Source organism: Plectropomus leopardus, chromosome 19 (assembly GCF_008729295.1).
Source record: "Plectropomus leopardus isolate mb chromosome 19, YSFRI_Pleo_2.0, whole genome shotgun sequence".
In the NCBI taxonomy this organism is placed as follows: Eukaryota; Metazoa; Chordata; class Actinopteri; order Perciformes; family Serranidae; genus Plectropomus; species Plectropomus leopardus.
The window spans coordinates 22,656,266-22,679,415 of record NC_056481.1 but is presented as its reverse complement, the minus strand read 5'-3'; the positions used below and the strand labels follow the sequence as shown (position 1 = coordinate 22,679,415).

Below are 23,150 nucleotides of genomic sequence, written 5' to 3'. Positions count from 1 at the left end.
GATTGGCGTGTGCCAACATTATGTTAGCGGCTAAGTCCCACCTCCTTCGAGTGGACGCTGCACTGTGATTGGTTCTTTTTTTCCGGCAAACCACATCCGCCCGAATAACTACGTTCATTGGCTGAAACATAAATCAGACTCATTGTATCAATCAATAATGTTAAAATTTGACAGTAAAAGAGTGGATAGAAATTCTTACAGCACACCAAAGGCATGAGTATCTTTTCACAAAGGCATGAAACCCAAAGCTATATTCTTAAACAATTTATTATTAACAGATCCACAATCGCAAAGCTCAAGCTCCCAAATTACATGACAGTTTGGTTTCATCTGTTGACTTCACCTCTTGTAATAACAAGCTGTCAAAACGGTTTTCTATACAGTGCTCTAGCGACCTCTAGTGGATCCAACCTAAAAAACAAAAAAAGAAAAGGAAAAAACAAAAACAAAACAAAACAGTGCACCAGATTGTGAACGACTCCTCCATTTGTGCCGAGTTTGGTCAAGGGCATGTCCATGTGTACAGATTTGCTATTGATGACAGCTACATTCTAACCAAAAGGAGTGAGAGGGAAATGATCATTGCAGTCTTTACAAATGTAGAATATAATCAGATTTATTCCTCGTCAGCCATAGATGTTTTTACCTCATGTAATGCCCTCTTGTTAACGGCCATCATGCAGCAGAACCAATACAAACAGTGAGATTATTCACACATATGTTTGGAACAAATAAGTCCAGTTTTTATTATTGTGGTTTCTGTTAATGTAGCAGTGGCGCTCCAACCTGAACATTGATAAATAAAACACTGACAAAACTGTAATCTTTTTTCCTTTTCTGTAAGGATCATTTGTTATCCTTAAGACACTGTGAAGAAAGAATAACCAAATTTATCATCATTCCACACAATTAGATTTTCCTTGACCAATGTCCTTATGCAATAGAATGTTTGTTTGTTTTCGTCTTTTAAAAAAATCCAACTCATCCTGGGAAGAACGTGTTGGGTGGCGGCAGCGTTCTCTCCCTGTCCAAGGCCCCTCAGGAATAACTTGATGTTTTGCTACCAACATCGTCCTCCTGCGATCCCATACTCTGGAAAAAAAAAGTGTCACATGGTAAGAATGTTACCTGACAGGAAAACTTGGGAAAACGGTTCCTGCTGTGTTTCCAAAAACAGTTTTGTTATATGCGGGGCCATTTAAATAAAAAAAAAAAAAAAAAGAAAGAAAAAGAAAAAAAAGCACATACACAACTATTTTATCTGAAAAGCTTTGCAGGGAAAACCTATCCATTTCCATGAGTCTGTGTTACACATTTGAGGGTGTTCCATATTTTAATATCAAAATTGATTTTCTCAAAAACACTACTTCTTGGAACAAATCCCTGAAAGACATAACCATCTACTCCTTCCAGTTTGTGATGATGTAAGTGTAGTGGCGATGCCTTTGTGTGGTTGTTTTTTTTAAACAATTTCAACAATATTTATGATTGTGTGTTACTGTGTTCACACTCCTTTTTGTTTTTAATTTAATTCTAATACATATAAAGAATTTACACAATGAATCTAAATGATATGAAATTGTCCGTCTGTCTGTCCTTGATTTTCTCAACAACTGTTCATCTGATTGACTTCACACTCGTCTGGTGTATTGCTTACTGCAAACTCTTAAGATCTACAGGATATTTTTATTAGTAGCGCATGACTACCGCCACACTGCCAAAGAACATGGCGGATACAGCTCGGCCTCTGTCACTCGCTACAGTACATTCAAGAATAGCGGAGAGACCGGAGATGTTAGAATTTAGCAGAAACAAACATTTAAGGCATCAGCAATATAACATTCAGAATTAATGCTTTGACTTCACTGACTGAGCTTTTGCACCCAAATGTCAAGTATACTATTTATGGTCGGGTACTGTTTACATTAAAACAGACTTATTTGACATTTCACGTTCTCATCGCAAAAATCGAATTTTTGAACAAGCTGTAGAGGCGGCATAGTAGGGTAAAATTCTGCTTCTTTGCTCTTTTCTTAACACACAGAGCGAATCTTCTGACCTGTCTGTCGGCTTGTAAATGTGCATGCATGTGCCTGCTCATCTAACAGTGTTACTAGGCTATTATTAACCCTTCGACACCTGAGAAAATTGGCTTGATTTCTTTCAAAACTATGGGAGGGCGGCAAGCAACACAACAAGACATGGCTCAAAAATTTAAAAAAAAAAAAAAAAAAAAAAAGTTAAAAGAAATTACTGGAAAATAAGCACACAAACACACAAAAAGTAAAAAAAAAAAACCCTTCAGTTTCATGGCCATTTTTCGCTTGAAAATTCGTACCCAAATTTTAGATCAATTCCTTGTCAACTTTGACTAATATTTGCAGTTTGAATGACATTTCTTGCCAAGTTACACCTTCTGTTTTTCCCTGTGTTTTTTAAAGAAATCAAACCAACTTTCTCCAGCTTCAGCAGTTAAAATGATTGTCAGTGCAGGTGTCTAAATGCAGTGCAAGAGAACTAATGTTGATCCAGTTGTTAATGGATTCAAAGAAAATAAAGAAGAAAAGAGACCACACGCCAAAAATATTGTGGAAGATCAGTGCTGCGGCTATAGTTTTGGCTAACTGCAAAACAAACTTAATGGCAGGGGAGCAGCTGGGAGGGCCGCTTCCTGGCTTTGGGGCGCTTTCACCTCCTGTCTGAAGTTTAACCCGGCAGCTCCAAAAAGCTCCGTTAAGCTCCGTTGTCGGCCTTGGAGGTTTCAGGTTTCAAAGTGCTCGATGGCACTTCCGTCTCATGTAAAGCTGGCGCTCTCACCCAGATGCGCTCTAAGGTACCGACATTTGGCATTGATGGATTTATTGCGAATTGCTCATACTAACGCAACTCAGTTGGTAGCCTTAAGAGTACAGAGTTTGGTATGAAATTCTACCACTCTAACACTGTTAGGGGATGCAACTATGTCATGGCAGGTGGCACAGGAGCCAAAGAGCAGCAGTGTTGAGTGTGAAGTTGTTTGGATGAGCCGTTCTCAAGAAAGCCACAGTAAGCATGTTTAGAACAGACCAAGCCCTAGTAAATATATGTTAATCTAACACTAAGGCCCATACCATGACATTCACAAGGGCAGATTTGTTAAGATTCCACAAAGCAGAACAAATCCCAACATATTAAAAAATGTCCAATAACAGTAAAAAATATTAATATTTATACATTTGACACTGTTACCTTCTGCACAAATTGTGGGTTTACTGTGATTTCTTGATCCATAGACTTTAGTTTCTCATCCAGCTCTATACATTTCAACATCTGAAAGGAGAAAAAAATGACACTTAAAAAGCAGTTACCACCAAACATACATTAATCTTTGCTGAAACATTGACATTACGATTAAGCAAAGTAAGAAAACAATGTAAGCAGAGCTGGACATCTTCACCTCTTGGTCAATTTTGTGGAGCATTGCTGGGTTATTGTATTTTTCGGGGTTGTCGTGGAAGCAGACCATGCCATCCTTTTGGTTAATGCTAGCGTAGATCTCACCATCCTCAATCTGCACGGGAGCACAAGGAACAGCATGGTTAAAAAATGATGATACGGATCAACAGTTAAAGGCTGTTTGGTAGAAAATCGGCAAAACTTTTATTTGTAACAGGAATTAGATTAAAAAGAAATTAAAAAAAAGAGAAAACTGATCGATCAGCCAAAGATCTGGCCCTAAAAGAACCGAAGCTTTTAATAACCAAAGTAAGAGGTGTTCTGAAAGAAGAAGTAATACCGGGAACATATTGTTTCACCTTTAGGGCCCATTTTAATATCTCACACACTAATGTGCACAAAATGCGCCTTTCAAAATCAAGCCTTAAAAAAAAATGTTTTTTTTTAACCAGCATCAGTCCTAATCATAAATATCAAATATTCATTCATTTTCAGAATTTTAACCCTTTAAATGCCAGGTTTTTGTCATGATGCCACTATGTTTTTAGATGAAAAATTAAAAAAACACAAAAATTAAAATACTTTCAATATAGTACACGCTAAGTTTCTTGATTATCACAGCCTAGGATATGTCAGTCATTTGCAGCTACATTGATTGTGACAGTAGCATGTATGTCAAATACTACTTACAGTCATACTAATACAAAATAGTAAAAATTACAACCTCCAAAGCAAAAGCCCAGAATGACAGCCAGAAAAAATACAATGCCTGTGTTTATGTTTTGATGGCTGCAGGGTCAAAAAAATTGCACAAAATGGCACATTTTTTGTATGAATGAATGTAACAATTTTGTTTGCACTGTGTATTTTACCCTTACTGTGGGAGCTGAGCTAGAAATTCTAAAATAAAAAACAGTCCCTCAGGGTTAAAATACATAATCAATATCATAATATTTCCTCCTTAATCCCCAATAATGCATGCATGCATGCATGCATACTTAATATGCAGGGATTGTAAAATTTCTTTTGATTTCAAGTAGTTGTATGGATGACATGTCGGACTGGCCTTTTGTGCTTTTTGTTTGCATGCTTAGTCTTTCTGGAACAACTTACCATGTGTAAGACATATTTCTCTGCTTCCTGGGGGCCTGACAGCTGCACTCGACTCGCCATGTCTTGCAAAGACAGTGTCAGAAAGGTCTGCAGGAGGCACATAAAACAGATTTGATATTAACAGATTAGACTGAAGGATCTACTGAACCCTTGAGTGTAACCTCAAGTACAGTTACTTTTCTTTAGTTAAATGTTTGTTGGATCTTTGCATTTGGTTGATTGATGTTTACATTGCTCCATTAAAAGCAAAAACATTAATAACCCAGAAATAAATCAGGATTTTAAGGTAACCAAAACATTTAAATGTCATGACACAGACATTATGTGACATGATGAGAAATGTTACTCGTCTGAAGCTGATGAGCAAGCTCTTGTTTCGTATCGGTTTTGCTCAGCTTCTAAACACGAGCAACAGCTGGCTATCAGATGTCGATGTCTGCCTTCACTCACCCATGTTTTGGGGAAGTTTCCTGTCATTTGGATTACTGTCAGCTCTAACAACTTGCAGCAAATTTATAGTGGAAGAGGATTGAGACATCTCCAGATGTCTTAGATCAGAGTTTAAAGTCCCAGTGCAACCAAAGTTAGAGCGTCTTAAGCTTCTGTACGGTGACATATTTCCCAGTGAAACGAAATATTCGAGCAATGTACAGTTACAAGATGGACAATAAATTTCTACGCATTTCATTAAACTATTAAAAAGTGGGCAGACTTAGAGTTTACAGATCTAAAGCAGACTACTGGCTCCACACACACACCTATCTCGATGGTCAGATCAAGAAAAGGTCGAGAGGAAGAGGGAAACAAACAAAGCTTTTGCCAGACAGCATTTAAACACATGTCTCTTCCTATCTCTCTATGTTACTACATTAGCTACTATAACCCATGAGCAGAGCAGCTGGGTTTTAGTACTGAATATCTTTAAGGTATCGACCGAAATATCCAAGGACCAAATGATACCGAAACTTCTCCAGTCAAATGATACATGCAGTCTATCCATCACCATTCAGACTTTTTAATTGCCACTCTGAATTAAAATAAGACAGAACTTTTTTCATTTTATTAAATTTAATTAATTAAATGTAAGACCAATTTTACAATAACCACATCTTCAGAAAAATAAACTAAGCAGATATCAGTGCCTTAGAGTTAGAGACAATTTTGTCCAAAAGTTAAAGGTTTGGTCATATACATGTATATGAGTGTTGCTGGTTCTTCTGTCCTGAGATGGATGAGATGGTAAATTATTTTAAAAAAATTAGATAATAACAATTATTTTTAAGATTTTACGATGCAACATCAGAAAAAAACGGTACATAAAATCCTACTTCCCCATGTCTGAGCATTTTTAAGACTTTTGAAACACTGAAGACATTTAATACCAACTGATGCTTTATTTATAGATTATTGAATTTAATGTCTTTTAAGATTTGTTTTAAAGATCTGCAGGAACCCTGATTCATTGTCTCTGGAGCAGCTCCAGACTTTATGCCCCGTGTTATCACAGGTATGAGTTTTAGCACTCTGGTCCTTTGGGGAAGCTGTTCATGTTTATTATTATTATTATTGGACTGTCTTACACCATAGAAATAACATGTATCAATTTTAAAACTGGCTATTTACAAAAGGTCTTGTTCTCACCTGGTCAGACAAACTTAACGAAACACCTCAGAACTGATTGATTTTAAGACACTCCTGTCTAATTCTATACTGCTGATGTCCTTTCACAGTCTACGTCCACTCCTGAGACTAAACTAAATTTAACTGAAGCAATATCCCAAATCAAAGCAGCAGTTATACAATGCAAGGGTGAGGGTTGAATGGATTCCATTCATATTTTCTTGTGATAACATCTGCCTCTCATTAATACAGAAACACAGGGAAACACAGGGAAACACAAACACGCGGGCACACCCACCTTTGTTAGCCTCTGGATGTTCTTCTTGTAGAGGGAGGAGAGGCACTGTTTGACCAGGCCTGTGTTGTTGTCTCGTGTGAACGTCTCGCTGTGTTTGTTGACCAGGCCGCGCAACTCGGCCGGGTTGTTGGTGGTGTAAACCTGAGCTAACTCGTGGTATGCGTTGCTCAGGGGCTGCGGGAAAAGCAGTGAGAGAGAAAGAAGAGGCAGGACAAAGAGAAGACAAATTATACATGAGGAGATCTTTACTGGGTTTTTTACAATGTGTTCACACTGCAAGCAGCACGATTGTTAAGTCACTGAAGTCCCCTCCTTTCCTCCAGAGCTCAGCTAGTAGTGCATTTCATGACTAGCTTTGTCTAGTTGTTCTTGCCAAGTAATAATAAGCGTCCTTGCATCAGCTGAAAAAAACTTAAGATGATTTTTACTAATTCCATCACTTTTCAAGGCCTGGAAGACATGAATGTAAAACTGAATGACTTTTCTTGTTTGTTTTTTTTTTATGATCGTGGGAATGCTGGCTCTCTCTCTTCACGTATCCTTTCCATAATATTGTCATACACAGAAGATAATAATCTGAGCCTGTCAGTGGCAAAAACAAGCACTTTTGGTGCACTGACGGTGTAAAGATTCACTATGTTATATCTTTCAAAAATTGTTGTTTCCATTCATTACTTGGTCCAAAAACACTGGAATAGGTTCCAGGTTGGAAATATACAAAAGATGTCTATAAATGGAAGCTTTGTATAACACCTTGGCGAAGGGACTACAGATGAAAAATAACGTCCTGGCTAACGCTGGCATTTTTATACTTTATGTATATATTAATTTGTACTGTGCCTTTAAATAAACTAAACCTAAACCTAAATGTCTGCATATGCAAATGTAAAAGGCCATAATACTACTTATTCCATCCATGCTGTTTGTCCTTACCTTGATGAACCTCCCTACTATCTGTGAGGTGTATTTGGGCAGCGGCTGCACTTTGCCGTGGAGAATGAGCGACACCAGGATGTATTTCTTATAGGCTTCCAACATGATGTGGCTCACTGCCATGGCTGGAGTGGTTATTGCCTGACAAGAGAAAATGAGACACTCATGTTCTTTTAAATACATAACGGAGAAAACTGACATTTGATTGCATTTGGGGCATACATAGGTACATGCAACAAATTCTGAAGAGTTAATGTTCACATTAGAAACCATTTTCAAATAAAGTTTACTATGCCATCACATGCATGCATGTCAGTGCATTTATTTCAAGAATGTGAGAATACCTGTTCATAAAAATACAGTGCTCTTTCAAAGTTTTTGAGGCCCGTGTAGATCATGCCACCATAGTAGTAGTAACATAAAAAGTGCTTTGCGTCGTATGCTCCGTTCTCCTTGCAGATGTCCATCATGTCCAATTCCAAGAAGGGCAGGGCGGGCTTGAAGCACTTTGCTAACAAGCACAGCTGTAACGAAAAAAAGGTATGCAGAGAAAATAAATCGGAGGCTTACACTGGACAGTCACAATGGGACAGAATTGTGCTGCAAATAAGCCTTTGTTTGAATTATTTAACACAAGCCTTTAAATGGAATAATCAACAAGTATGCATTTACCGAAGGACGAGATCGAAAACAATGAAGATAAATGAGATAGCTTGGATTTGAATCACAACAACACAGCTAAGGAAATCAAATTTAGCAGCTAAATTAGAGTGAAATTATGAGGATTTCAGGGACTCACCTGACACAGGTCTGCATGAACTGAGGTAAGTTGGTTTGTGTTCATCTGCATTTTGTCTATTGCCTGTTTTAGGACGACAACACCCCTCAATGGCTGTCAGAGAGGGAAAAACACAGTCTGTTAGTTATTCAGCTTCCCAGAAACATCCACACACACTGAAAACGGTCTGGGCCTGTGCCGCACTTTAAAATGTATTAAAATATTTAGAACAAGACAGAAAAGGAAAACATGCTACTCCTGGGCGCAGAGACTCTGCGGCGCACAAGCAATAGGATGACTCATTTGGGCCTTGTCTTGGCGAACGGTGGTGAAAAATAAGCTCAAAATGTACTAATGTCACTATGGCCCGGGAACACTGCTTTTGCAGCGAGGTGCATATGACATTAAAAATAGTTTCAGCCACTCATATGCCACGCTGCACTGTGTCCTTCAAAATGTCATACACACATAACGGGCATGTTGACAAGGACACGTCACAGTAACGAGAACGTCATGGAAAGCTAAAAAATATTACAAAATACAACAAAGACCAACACTGTTACTGTTGTTCAGCAGGAAGACGTAGATGTGTCTCCATAGGACAACATTCACAAGCCTTTGTGTTGTGCTGTCTAAAGTTTGAAACTGTGTGTGAAGGACAGGTTAATGAGTGTGTCTTCCATGGAAAAAATAACAACAAAACTCTGTGCAAGGATAGAAAGGTTTTTTGATTCTATGGGCTCCTGTGATTACCTACTTCAGATTACCAAAGTGATAATGCACTGAAGTGATTTCATGGTGAAGTCTGCCAAAACTAATAAAGGTTTATTTTGATGTATTTGAATTTTATTGTACTGATTTATTTTCTTGAGACTCCTCTATGTGGAAGCACATGTTGCCATGATTTATAATTTGATTGTTTGTTTGCCAAACTGTGACTAGTCCTTTTTGTTTTCTTTCTTCTTTGTTTTCACTACTGCTGTGAGTCATGAATGAAAACATTCAGACTGCAACCGTAACATGCATCTGCATAATCGATAAAGACGTAACCACTGAAGAAAACACTTTTTCCCTGCGAGGATGTAGACACTAGTGCAATTTTTTTTTCTTACTAGTGACACTTTAAATTGAGCTGCATAAAAATATGCAGCTTACCTTGCGTCATATTTCATCAAGCATTAGTTGTTTGCATTTTATACACTATATTAGTAATTAAAAAAACACATTTCACTCAAAAATCAAACATCAACAATTACTGCTGAATCGTTCGGAGATTTAAAAAAATATTTAATTTTGAATTAAAGCTATGTTATGATAACTAAACAGGCATTTCACTCCCGCCAATCAGATTCAACGGTCTTACCTGTTTCCGCTCTACAAGGGCATTTGTCAACTGGTGGCAGAGACCAGCAACTGTGAGAGGAAACAGACGGGAAGAAAGGTGTTAAATTATTGATTTATTCTTTTAGTGCTGAGTTAAGTGTAAAGTGCTGCTCGAGTGGCTGTTCAGGATACATCTACATACACAGCAGTTTATGGTTCACAGACATATTCCTGAGCGAACAAATACCTTTAAATAATCTTGCAGATTTTCCACCACATCAAAAGTTCAAGTGTGCCAAACAACTTTAGAAAACATTTGTAATACAAGGTTCCTACAGCTTACAGCAAGTAAAATTTAAGACTTTCAAAATGAAACTGAACTGATTTAACTGTGACCAACACTGGGGAGAAAAAAACGGAGAAAGAAAAAACATGACACTTATAACTTAAGGTTAGGAAGAATTTTTAGCCAAATATTCGCTTTACTATAAAACATGACTTCTGGGTGATAGCAATGCAAGTGGTATTCTGTGAATTTTTCTTTTTTCAAGTTACCTATTATTTTGAGATTTAACAATGCATTGTCAGAAAAAACATTCATAAAATCATAACTTCTATGTCTTTGCACTTTTAAGACTTATTAAAAATTCATTTAAGACATTTTAAGACCAATTAAGACCTTATTTTTAGATTGATTAAGCCATTGCCTTTCAAGACTTTTCAAGGATCTGCGGGGTCCATGTAATAATTTGTCTAACAGCAGGACATTCACAGAAATTTGTAACAGCAGATACCACTGAGGACACCACATTAAATACACATAACTGCTATAATCTACGTTAGAGATGGAACATGTTCTTATTTTTTATTGATACTACAAATCCTCTGAGACCTTCTCAGTTATGCAACTTAGTATAGTACTTGCATGAGAAGAGTGAGCATAACTAATGTAAAGTGTGATATATTCTAGCAGACAACGGTGCACATTTTAGCAGAGTACATGCTCTCAACAAAACAATAACCAAAATAACACTGATCAGTTTAGAAATCTTTTCTTTGTTCTACTGAAAACTTGTGCAACATAAAAACCACCAGCATGATACAAACATACTTAAGACATCTAGGAGTGAGAGGCATGGTTAGTGTGAACTTACAAGTGTCTGTTGCATATCTAATGTGCTCCCCATTGCAAGTACTGATGAAGAGCTGGACTTGGGAAAAGAGCGTCTCAAAGTCAGGGATGTTTGGCATGGAGAACTTCACAAATCTGGAAGGCAAGAGAAGGAGGTGAGCACAAACCTTGCAGACAACAAAGGAGACCTTAACACAGGCCTTAAAAGGTATAACATGCAGGAAGTGTTGGTTAGTGGTTGTAAATGTTATCACCATCGAAAGTGAAAGCTAACACCGGGTTTACTTTCATTTGCTATGTTTGCATTTTTTTGGTTGCTGTTTCCCTGATTTTTTGTAGCCTCCTCTTCGATTCCCACTATTTTCTTGCACTTGGTCTGTAACTGTCTAAGAACATCCCAAACACAAAACAATAAGAAAATAATAAAATAGAGGTAGAGGGCAGAGGCTCTGCAGATAAATGCACCGTCACACACATCTAGTAGGTCTTAAGTGAGGATTGAGACGGATTACTTCTGTGTGAGTCTACACTTTTTTTTTTTTTTTTTAAAGAAAAGTCCTGCACAGAATACCAAATACCAATACAACATATTGGCATTTGGAATGAAAATTAAAAGACAGAGTTGGATGGTTTAGTTGTTCGGTCATTTCCATGTGCAGAGTCAAATGATATCTATGGAAATGTGATTAACTTGAGGTTTTAAGCTTTGTGATACAAGTAATTCATAACATTTAATATTTTGTTATAGTTCACGGTTAAAAACAACTACTTAGACAAAAGTACTCTGTATGAATTGCTGCCCCCCGCCCCCTTTTTCTTTCTTTCTTGATATTTCTATTTTCTTTTAACTGCCAAGGGATTACAGATGTAAATTAGCAGCTCCGCTGACTCCTGACTCCGGCCTATTTACATTTGTATTTTATACTGATGTTTATTAATATGCTGTTTCCATTTTAAATCAACATGAAATTAAATTAAGTGATTTTCATAACTGTTAAATATTCAATGCAGCACTGGCATTTCTTGTTTCACTAAAAGATAAGAAATAATCCCTTTCTGTTAGTTCAGATGGCTGTACATGCAACAGGTAACTTTTATCTTCTTTGTCTCTAAATCAAATTTTCTATGCTACATGCAACAGGCTGCCTGTGTTTTCTGTAAATAACAAAATAATACTGAGAATAAGGAAATGGCGACCTTTACTCATGATGCATATTCTAGATCATCTATGATTTTTTTTTTTAACCAACATGGCAACTCAAATTTTACAGGGTTGCCACACATTTTCATTGACAAATTTCCAAATTTTTCCATGATTTTTCAGTGACCCATATGTAATGAACATTCACAACATATAACACTAAAACAATGATAAAGTAAACTTTACTCCAAATGTTAATTATTACTTTAGCATCATTCTGCCATGCCAGAACAAAAAACAAACAAACAAACAAACAAAATCGGTATCAGGTAATAATGTGAAAAGTTTCTTGTTAAAACAAGATGTTTTTTCACATTTTAACAAGATATTGTCACATTACTACGTCATACATTTTAGAACAACAAACTTTTCTTGTAACAACAAGATGCTATTTGTCACGTGACGTGAAACGTTTTATGGTCAAACATGATAAGTTTGTGTGACATAATAATGGTAAAATATATTTTCTATAAATATCTCAGGTTTTACATGAACCCTGATTTTAACCTAAAAGCTGGCACCCAAGTTGCGTTCATCATTTTTTCTTTGGTAACTGCCAAGGTAACTACTGAACCAACTTATTCATCACATAAGTACAACATCACCTTTACAAGATACAACAAGTTTAACATAATCTCATGACCCAGTTCAAAAAAAAAAAAATGGAGCAGAAACAAAGAGCATTGCGAAGATGTTAATGTAATGGAACACAAGTCTGGACAGAAATTAGCTCAAAGGTAAACACCACATAAAACAAAACAGCAGCAGACTTCACAAGACACAGAGAGTTCTTTACCACACTGCCAATGGCAGCCTAGCAAAGATTAAGGCTGTAGCGGGCTACTTACAGGACAGCCAGTACGCCCAGGGAGTGCTCCTGGATGTCCAGGGCCCCCAGCACCGTGTCCAGGTGGGACAGATTTTTGGCCAGCAGCTCCCCACTCTTGTTGATCAACTCGCACAGCTGAGTCATCTGGCCTGGGGGTCGAGGATAACATTGGGAAATTAAACCACTTTGGGCCCTATTTCATGCCCTTTAGATCTTTGGAAGGACACAGATCTCATATCTAAGACAGATTACATCGCAATGCCGGATGGAAATCAATTTATGGAAAGGCCTGTTTTTAGGCAGGCAAGCTGTTTTGTAATTAAATTAGGTTGTTATACTGGAATTTATGTCATAAAGTTCAACTTTTTTCTTGTGGCACATAGGAGGAACACATGCAAAAAGATGTAACTGCATTAAATTGATATTGATAGAATTGATATTTTAACACTTCCCTTATCACAGGGATTGTAAATGAGGAGGTCAAAATAATTAAAACCACAAAGGACAGGAGGGCAATACTTTCCCCCCAAGTATACTCAGGCAATTTCGTCAATTTGTCAGTGCTCGAAATAATGATAAAATAGCAATTCCTTGTCTACAGCTGTCAAAAGACTATTCTTTATAAATTCAGAAAACAAACTGACTTACAAAATGATTCACAAACATCGCTCTGTGGCTGAGTTTTTCAATATAAATCGGCCGGTTTGGTGTCCTGTCAAGGCCTTGCAACAGAGGTAAAGCAAATGAGATTGACAGATGACTTTAAACCAATAATATTCGCCAATTCCGTCCGCCAGCCAATCATGTGAGGCCAGGGCGGGACTACCGGTAGGCAGTGCTCAGAAATTATTTTCTAGATCAAAAACAAAAAGTAAGATTTTGACATTTTCTTTGATATTCCACCTTGTTCGCTGTTATTCTAGGCGTCCCTGTGTCCTAACGCATCTTCTGGTGATACTTTAGAGAACTCTCGCCGCCACAGAAAGTCATTTTAACGGTGTGTTTACATGATAAAGCAAAAAGAGGGCTCTGACCAGTTTGGCTGCCTAGCTATCGGCAAGGCATTGGGTAGCATATGCTAGCTAAGTAGCTAATACTTCCCACTCGAATGAGTTTAGCAACCCTACCTTGAGCGGAGAGCTGCCGCACATTGTTCACAAACTGCTCCAAGGCTGAAGCCATTATTTCCTGGGTCCAAAGTGGAGGTAATTTGCACTGTTTTTCATTCAAACGTCAGAAACAACTCCGTCCGGACTAAGACAGGGGGCCACACAGCCGCCACTGAGGTGAAGCTATCGCGAGACTACAAAAACAGAACAGACTGCAACGAGATTTACGAGCCGACCACTGGATTCTTAAAGGGCCAGGTCTGGGCCAGATACACAATGTGCCGAAAGTGTCACCATATTACAATTTGAACGAAAGCATTTTTTTCCGAGTTTGCAATCTATTTTCCTTGTCTTAATTGCAGAACACTCAATTTGTCTATTTTAGACCGCGGAGTCAGTTCTTCCTTTAAGCAAAAATAAATACAGGAACTGACGTACAATTTGCCGGGTTTTCAACAAAGATGTTATAAAATGTAAGAGCTCCTCTCTAATGACTTTAAATCATCCACTGATTATTGACTGGATACGAAATACAAGTACTCAATTCAGTGTTTAACTTTTAAATTTGAACTGATATTCTGAGAACTGGGAAAATTTCAGCTCTGGCATTCATACATCCTCTTTCTACACCCCTTACTGAGTTCAGGGTTTAAATCCAGGACTTTGCAATGCCAACTCCAGAGCCAATATGATGCCTCTGCAGTTTTGTATTTCTGTCATTTTATAGGTAAGTGATGACATAATCAAACACATTAAAAGACAAGTTTTGACTTATGGCTACTGCTAAGTATTCACTCTTTAAATTTGGTTGCCTGTTAAATTCATCAACTTCATAAACTTTGGTTATCTTTGAGATTATACTTACTGCACGCTTAATACTTAAGACTTCACAAATATATATATACTTTATTGCTGTAACTGTAACTATAATTTAATTACATGTTTTTGTTTCAGCAACTGTACCAGATTACAATAACATTTACTTGGTGATGTAATTATTGCAACTTGTTAAATGTAACTAGTTACTCCCAGACACTAAATGTAATAATAACTGGTGGTAAACCCTTTTTTTCTTTCTTTTTTCCTTCTAAAATTGCAAATTTCTATAACTGCAAATAGAGAACCCCAGTAATGAATCCTAAAACCCAGAAATGAATGAGCATTTCAGCACCTCTGGTTCTCTCGTCACAGTGTCTATGGGTCTTTTTAAAATGGGTTCTTGGTTAAAAGGCTGACATATGGTTAATACTGAAGAGACTTTCACATGTTGTTTTATGACATAAAATAAGTCTATAATAGCCTACCCCACAAGCTTTGAAGCTTTTATGTGTCTCAAAAAAGGCAGTTACTAACAAGTGGCTAAATGAGAAGACTTCAGAACATCATCACGCTGAACAGTGTGAAACATAAATTTGCAGCCTAGTAGCGGTGGCGACATGACCAAGTGTAGTCTGTTTTAGCCTAGCAATAGCTTATTACTTCTTGCAATTGCATTTAGGCTTAAAAAAATCTGAAAGTAGTGTTTGCGTCTGAAGATTATCTTGCTATACAAAATGTGTTAGTATCATTAAAGTTTTTTACCAAATAGCTTATTTTCTGCAATAATAAAAAAGCCAGTGGAAAAATCCCATAGGCTTTTGGACAAAGAAATCAAGGCAATGTTAGCTTCTGGGTTGGCCTACAGAAAAACATCATTCCTGGGGAACTCTATTTGCAGGTGCACGTTCAGTTATTCATCCATGCCCCAAAACACATTGCAGGATGCGTAAGTCTAACAAATTACGTTTGAAGAAATACATATCACTTTATCCACTTAGGACTGACTATCACGTGTCACATTTAAGCAGAAATAGTCTCTACCTATAGTAAAATAATAACATAATGATCAAGTAATAATCATAATCATAATAACATCAGTGGTCCTAAAATCTTTTCTTTTTTTGTTTCTTGAATTCCAACTTTGCAATATTTTATAACTGCAAATTGTGCCTTTATGGCTCTAACACAAAACAACACAGGAGTGAGACATCCTGTTCCTTAATCATATCTTTGCTGCGTGCCGGCTGCTTGTACAGTTTGTTCTCCAGCTTCTCTCTCCTTAGTGCCGCAGTACCAGCTATGTACTACTTGTTTACGCTTAGGAAGCACCAACAGCCAGATGTTACAGATGCTGTGGATTTGAGAAAGGCTATTGGTAGCTACCGGGACAGTTAATACACACTGACAAACGATGCAAACAGCTCATATGACACTGTGGTCAAAGGCAGGTCACATTTGACCTGCCTGCCGCTGCTGCTGTGCGGCTAGCCTGTCAGCTAAAGTTAGCTACCGACCGTTAGCTCAGCCGCTGAATGGGAGTGAGACGCCCAGAATAATAAGCTGTGAGACAAAAAAAAACAAAAAAAAAGACAAAAAAAAAAAACACCCAGCAAATGTTGAGTGCTAAAAGTGCCGCAGTATTGAGAAAACTTTTCGACTCCCATGCGGACCTTCTCCAGTGTGATCTCTCGTCGTTTGGACAGGGTTCAGTGACAGCTACTGCGGCAGCCGCTCAGTCAAGGGTCAACAATGGTATTACTGCTGAGTACTACACGCCTACTCGGACGAGGGAAAACTTTGCTCCGTGATCCTTTTAAGAGGATTTGCGTAAACATGTCGTCCTCCCGCGCTTCTGGTAAGAGACTGCGGGTTCTGGTTGACATGGACGGGGTCCTGGCGGACTTCGAGGGGGGTTTCTTGAAGAAGTACCGGGCCCGATACCCGGACGAACCCCACATCAGCCTGGATGACAGGAGAGGGTTTTGGGTGTCAACGCAGTACGGGCAGCTGAGGAGTGACCTGTGTGTAAGTGACATGTATACATGTGTAATATTATAGTGTTGTAGTTACTTCTGTTCGCATGTGCAACCAGAGCCAGAGGTGATTGAGCTGGCTCCCCAGGGTCTCCAGTAAATTAGTTTTATTTGAACAGAATTTAATTAACACGACTAGGCAATATCCCATTTATAGACTGTGTGTTAAACACAGTCTCACCACAAATATTGTGTGCAGGGTTTCCTACACATTCATTTATTTCTGGTGGCCCACCACGATTAAAACATCTGCCGCCACATGTTGTTTATCCATTTTTGGATCTGGCCCATTCATTAGGACCACTGTATGCCATTCAGTTATTCATTGCAACACACTCGCAGAGCATACTCTGGGCACAGAGGGAGCAGTAGAACGTGCAATAATTATGCAAAATTGCACATTAAAGCCACTTTATCTGTTTTTGTGACAATGAAAAAAAACTCCCCCTGGTTTAAAAATTATGGAAAATATGTCTAATTTGTGTTATGTACACAAATCATAAACCACGTTAGGGGTACAAGGTCCATGTTGAACATGAGCGCAGAAGAAGAAATAGACCACAAATATGTTCTTAGTTTCTACATTCTCATTATTAAAACACTCAAGAAAGCTGTGCAGTGCAGTCTTATTCAAATATGTACTTTTCTATTCCTTTAGGGAACAGTGTCTGGCTCACCTCGAAACGCTCAACGTTTGAACAGACGGCCTTCAGAGTGTGAATGTATTCATAAACCTTATCAATGTACACTGATACAAAGCTGCTTTCTGTTCTTTTTAACTGCAGGAAAAAGCTATCAGTATCTGGGAGTCCAAGGACTTCTTCATAGAACTGGAGCCACTGCCAGGAGGAGTGGAGGCGGTCAAGGAGATGGCCAAGATGGATAAGTAAGTCTTGAAGATACTGTTAATTAATGTGTTCAATACACTTATTGAACAAATTGAACTGAATACAAAAGAGCACTCTTTTTTGTGCAGTTTTGTACTGATACTCAGTTTTTTCTAATGCCTATCGTACACTAGAAGACATTTAAAAGACCTAAAAAGGACTAAAGCTTGACATAAGGTCACATCGAAAGACTGAGTATTTAGTCACAAACTATGAGATTTTTCAAAGACGGGATCTTGCATTGCCACTATTTGCAAGATTAAAACTAGCTTTTCAAATTATTACCCATTGATCTGATCAGATCAGCTGTGAACATATCTACAGATCAGTCATCCTCCCTGCAAGATATAAACTACTGCTGAGGAAAAAAATAACTCATGGGGAGCTCTTGGCTGCGTTCACAGACCGTAAGGGGAGGGGACGCAGAATGATACAAAGGGACATACATTTAAAAGAAAAAGGAAATGAAAGTTTGCTGTTGTCATTTTCCTTTTTGCTATGTCAGACATTGACTGATGGAGAGGTTTAGTGTCCTGCTGCCTCGCTGTTTCAGAGGCTACTTCATCCATAAATATAAAAATATTGAGATACATTGGCTGCTGTGCTTCCAGTGCACTCTGTGTGCCCTGGTCAAAGCGTCTGTATTTATAACAACTTCTTTGATTCACTTAAGTGTAATCTGAATCAACATGGAGAGGGCTGTGATTACCATTTCTGGTTGCATTTTCAGAAGCACATGACACAATGGAACAACATGTGAAAATAGCCATCATATTTATGTTTACATTTCCCCTCCTGGTGGGAATGAACTGCTTTGTTTAACCCAGATGAACCTGTTTTCTTATCAGGGGAATCTGCCATATGGTGTGATCACAGACTTTGTTTTTGACTTGAGCTGACCCTAAAATAGCTCCCAGTTATAAAGAGCCAGTGTGTCTGTCAGGTCCAAGCAGCTAAAGGATAAAACTGTTTTTAATTTTTCCACTCTGGTCTTGTTGATGTCCTTTCTTTCCGCAGCACAGATGTCTTTATTTGCACCAGTCCTATAAAACATTACAAACACTGCCCATATGAGAAGGTAAGCCCTCTGCCATTCAACAACATCTACTCTGTCCTCTTCAAAAATGACCTCTGTTTTGCCTTTTTCTAATTAGATCTCATTTCCTGTGTTTGTGTGTGTGTGTGTGCATATGCATGTGTGTCCAGTATGCCTGGGTAGAGAAACATTTGGGCAATGACTTTCTGGAACAGGTCATCCTGACCAGAGACAAGACCGTAATCACCGGGGACATCCTCATAGACGACAAGCCTGACATTCTAGGTGAGGATTAGAGGCGTGTTAGTGTGTGCGTAGGCAGTGTTCGTCTCGTCACAATAACAAAACTGAATACTTTTTTGAATTTAGGCAATACATTACAAAAGAAATTGATATTCTGTATTGCAAAAATAGTCATATTTGTTGTCCCCTGGCACATGAAAAGCTGAAAATTCTACGTATGATTGCATAATGAGTCCTCGATTTCATTCAAAAGCGGGCAAAAGCAAGTTTCTCATTTCCAGCTGTTGACGCTCACATTAGGCGGCCAAAATAAAAACACTCGCAGGCAGATTGGATTAGCCGTAGCTATGGATGGATTACATGCAGGACGAGTGAGACAGACCCAGGGCCCCAAAGTGTCAGAGGCACCCCCTGGCTTTCACCTGCAAATTTTCACTCAAATTACCACATTCTGACAAGGAAAAGACTCAAAAATGCAATGGAACTGCAATGTAACACAAAATGACAAAACAACAAACATGAAATTATCTCGAAATAACCCATAACTACTACAACGATATACAATGCAACCACAAGGAGATACAACTGACCACAAAAAAGGTAAATACACCACAAAGATTGTGTGCAGGGTTTCCCTCACATTAATGTATTTCTGGTGGCCTGCCACATTTAAAACATATGCGGTCACACATTGCATTTCTATTTTTGGAGCTGGACCACTGTTGAAATATGTACACCTTTCAGTTATTCATTGCATCACACTCTTGGAGCGCAGAGCGTACTCTGGGCACAGATGGAGCAGCAGAATGTCAGGCACATTTAAGGTGAAACTTTACCATTCATTTTGCTGGGTCTAAAAGTTTGAATTCACCCGCTCCTCTTTGAACTGATCAGTTTTAAATGATTCAACAGATCAATTTTTCCCCCCGTGAGTCACAAACTACTGCTGAGGGAAAAAAGAACTCACGCAGAGCTTTGCCTTGGCTGCGTTCATGGACCTCCAAGAATTTTTAGAGGGCGTACAGAAGCATATGAAGGGACATGTGACGAAACCTACACCCCTCTCCCCATGTCAGCTACTGCCACACATAAACTCTACTTCTGTGGTAAACATACGACTGAAGCTGACTAGCTAATAAGGGTAACTCCACAAACTGGTTGAAAATGTCCTTTCTGACAGACTTCTTAATGTTTCTAGCTGACTTCTTTTAAAATGTGTGAAAAAAGAAACAACATTGGTCTTTTCTTGCAAAGTAGAAGTAGTTAAGAAAGCATTTCCACTGCTTAGTATGGCACGACTGTTTTGCTTTTCCATCTGCAAAGCTGGTGGTGACATGATCAAAATGTAAATATGTTTAAAAAATAACATTTCAATGAACAGCCTTCATCATGCATGAACGTGTGTCCAAAGATTAAAAAGTAGAAAGAAGGAAGGGAAAAAAATCTGAAAGGAAGAGGATTGCATAATCCTGTTCGGTAATGTAATGTGGGTGTTCTAATTATTTGCATACATTTTCTTCAGTGTCTCATTGATACCTTGTAAGACAGCTGCCACTGTGTGTGGACTGTTAGTCTGCCGTGGTTGGCGAAAGCAAAGGTTTCTACGCAGTGAAATATGTGTGGTTGTAATGTGTTCTTACATAATGTTTGTACCTTTCCTGATCAGGCGTGGAGCCCAATCCAACGTGGGAGCACATCCTGTTCACCGCCTGCCACAACAAGCATCTTTCCGTCAGCCCCTCCCAGAGGCGACTCCTGTCATGGTCGGACAACTGGAGGGCCATCCTGGACAGCAAATGGCAGTGAGAAACTCCTTCATCCACGTGCTTCCTTGTTAGTGGTAGATGTGGGAGTCACTGCAGCATCCTCATCCCAGCACTGGTGGGTGCCACCAGTGGGTGCCGAGGTTCCAAGGGAACACTGTCTCGCAGAATTGATTTCTAAAAGACGTAGGGTAACATATTAATAGGGGAATGATCAGATAAATAAATATTCAGGTTGGATGCTTTTAACAAGGAAGAAGAAACTTGATGAACTGTCGGGAAAGGACTTTCTCTTGTTTGACCACAAGGGGGCACTCTGAGACCGAGTGTGAAGTGAACCACCTCCACCACATTTCATTGAAGAAACTTCAGGTTGAAGCGCAGGTTGAAGTTGTTGTGAATAGCAGGCACTCCCATTTCTCACAGCAAAAAAAAAAAAAAAACTCTCCAGGAGTCATAGGCACTAGCAAGTATGTGCAATACATAAACATACTGTAAGACCTGGACTTTAAAACACTCGTTACTGTTATGTCAGGTCGTCATACTACATGTTCATTTTGGGAGGGTACTACCATGTGTCTTGGGTCACCGTGTACCACTGTCATGCACATACAAATATATGTACAGAGATGTCTCTCATGGTTTCTAAAGAGGAGATACATTGGTGCTTTTTTTTAAATGTGTTTCCTCTGTTTCACAATGATCTATGCATCTTAACTAATACACCACTATGAGAAAAAAAATGAACAGCACATATACTGTGCATAATGCATGTTGCCAAAACCATCAAAAGTGTTGGATATACTGAGACGGTAAAAGACGTGTGCTGAATATGATTCAAACATTAAAGGAAGAAAAGATTTATTGGAGGTTGTGTAAGACTGTTCAGAAATTGAACAGACTTATTTCTTGATGTTAGAAAGGACCAAAACTCAATAAAGAGAGATAATTTATATTATTTTTTCTTAATGTTTCCACATGCACACTTTACACTTTCACACAGCTGGTAAAACAGTTTTGAACACACCATGTTACTCCTGCAGTTCAGTTATTGTATATAAGCTAAAATGAGGAAGTAATAGCAGATCTCTTCATATTTATTATAGGATGTCATTTGTGAATTGAACACTCTTTAAAAAATGAAATATACAGTATACACACATGTTATACACATTTATGTCTTTGACTCACAACAGCCACAAAAATGCATTTGTCTGTTTCATCTAAAAACGTACTCTGTCTGAGGTATATTTGGCAAGCGTACATTTAAAAAAAACAACTTTCAGTCGGTTAAATGAATTGTTGTATTCTGTTGTCAATTAAATTGTAATGTATTTTTTTACCTGGACCATATTTTCCAGTGTTTCTGTGTCTGTGTGACTAATGGGAAGAACAATTTTTGAAATTTGTACAGTATTCAGCAACAGGGCTGCAGCTGCAAAACAGACAGCAGTGTAACCACTAGGGCAAAGCAAGTGGCTGACAACATTACACAGATCTTTTTGTTAAACAGTAAGATCCTTTTAACAAAAGACAAAAAAAAAACAGCCCAGGAATCTCTATCACCAAACCCACCAGACTATTTAAAAAATCAGTAATTTTATCATCATACAAAACATTTCATTCAGAGTCAACAGAAACAGAATAAAGGCTTTAAGTTTAAAACCACTTTGTTTCTGGCAGATTAATTCTGCAATTGCCTCGCTAATGTGCTTTTTGGGGACAAAGTGGTGAAGGGTAAACATACAGTATTTTATGACGTATTTTATGATGTATGCAGTGCTGTGTTACTGTGCCTCTTCAAATGTGTCAATTCAAACATGCTTTTTTCTGTCTGTGAGTTGTTTAAATGTTATCTCACTGAAAACACACAAAGAAAGGAAAAAGAGCATGACCAGATGGGTGCATTTGATTATCTTTGTTGAGTTTTCATACTGAGGCCCACACTGTCAAAAGCCATGTGAACTCACTATATCTTTTGGCACAAGTTTGGAAACTCATCATCCCTCAGGGTTGACATTCTGGCAGTATGGAGCAGTGCAAGTAAACATGCCGACTCTTTGTTGTAATTTCCTCTCTCTGCTGATCGTATCAGTTAAAAACACATGAAGAAGCAGCTGCTGAATATGAGTCTGGGCTGCAGTCCATTTTGTCATAGACGTGTATCAATCGATGCATGAGAAACAGCTCATTGTCACTCGTATCTGCCCCTTTATACCCATGAATCTTTGACTTATGACTATCTTAGACTACATTTCTATTGAATCTCACTATAGCTTCCAGTAATGAAACCATGGCCCAGATCTATCAGATTTCCAAGAATTTAGAAGTTAAAGAAATCCTTGCAGGAAATGAAGAATGTGACATAAAGCAATATTTATACATAGGCTGGGTCAGGGAGGGAAATGGAGCCTGCCCAGCATGCCTCGGATGAAAGGCATGAATGAAACTCCCACGGCAAGTCAACACATCATGGTGCTAACTCGCAGAGAGTAAACATATTCACATTTGTGGGTGGTATGGAGTTTTCACTTCATACTGGAGTGTGGCAGGATTAGATACACTATTTTACATGCATCCCCTTATTACTCTGCTCTT

General features: G+C 38.3%; 2 protein-coding genes across 2 annotated transcripts; one reads left to right on the top strand and one right to left on the bottom strand.

The window, feature by feature from the left end:
• Positions 1 to 249: 249 nt before the first annotated feature.
• cops3 (COP9 signalosome subunit 3) lies at positions 250 to 13,955 on the bottom strand. The gene is made up of 12 exons (XM_042508554.1): positions 13,790 to 13,955; positions 12,682 to 12,811; positions 10,655 to 10,767; positions 9,541 to 9,590; positions 8,199 to 8,291; positions 7,744 to 7,923; positions 7,400 to 7,540; positions 6,467 to 6,640; positions 4,549 to 4,635; positions 3,437 to 3,550; positions 3,229 to 3,309; positions 250 to 1,092 (listed from the first exon to the last, which is right to left on the bottom strand). Exons 1-12 carry the CDS (start codon positions 13,842 to 13,844, stop codon positions 1,039 to 1,041), a joined length of 1,272 nt encoding a protein of 423 aa, XP_042364488.1. The 5' UTR covers positions 13,845 to 13,955; the 3' UTR covers positions 250 to 1,038.
• A 2,235-nt stretch (positions 13,956 to 16,190) lies between these two features.
• Positions 16,191 to 21,504, top strand: LOC121958879 (5'(3')-deoxyribonucleotidase, mitochondrial-like). The gene is made up of 5 exons (XM_042508042.1): positions 16,191 to 16,615; positions 17,409 to 17,509; positions 18,528 to 18,588; positions 18,717 to 18,831; positions 20,456 to 21,504. Exons 1-5 carry the CDS (start codon positions 16,340 to 16,342, stop codon positions 20,593 to 20,595), a joined length of 693 nt encoding a protein of 230 aa, XP_042363976.1. The 5' UTR covers positions 16,191 to 16,339; the 3' UTR covers positions 20,596 to 21,504.
• The last annotated feature ends 1,646 nt before the right edge of the window (positions 21,505 to 23,150 follow it).

Coding starts and splice junctions, on each gene's coding strand:
- cops3 (XM_042508554.1), bottom strand. CDS start 13,844: ATGGCTTCAGCCTTGGAGCAGTTTGTGAACAATGTGCGGCAGCTCTCC. Junction 6,641..7,399: donor TAGTAGGGAGGTTCATCAAG/GTAAGGACAAAC, acceptor CTTTTCCCGCAG/CCCCTGAGCAACGCATACCA. Junction 3,551..4,548: donor AGAAATATGTCTTACACATG/GTAAGTTGTTCC, acceptor GCTCCCGTGCAG/ATTGAGGATGGTGAGATCTA.
- LOC121958879 (XM_042508042.1), top strand. CDS start 16,340: ATGGTATTACTGCTGAGTACTACACGCCTACTCGGACGAGGGAAAACT. Junction 16,616..17,408: donor AGCTGAGGAGTGACCTGTGT/GTAAGTGACATG, acceptor TTTTAACTGCAG/GAAAAAGCTATCAGTATCTG. Junction 18,832..20,455: donor CGACAAGCCTGACATTCTAG/GTGAGGATTAGA, acceptor TTTCCTGATCAG/GCGTGGAGCCCAATCCAACG.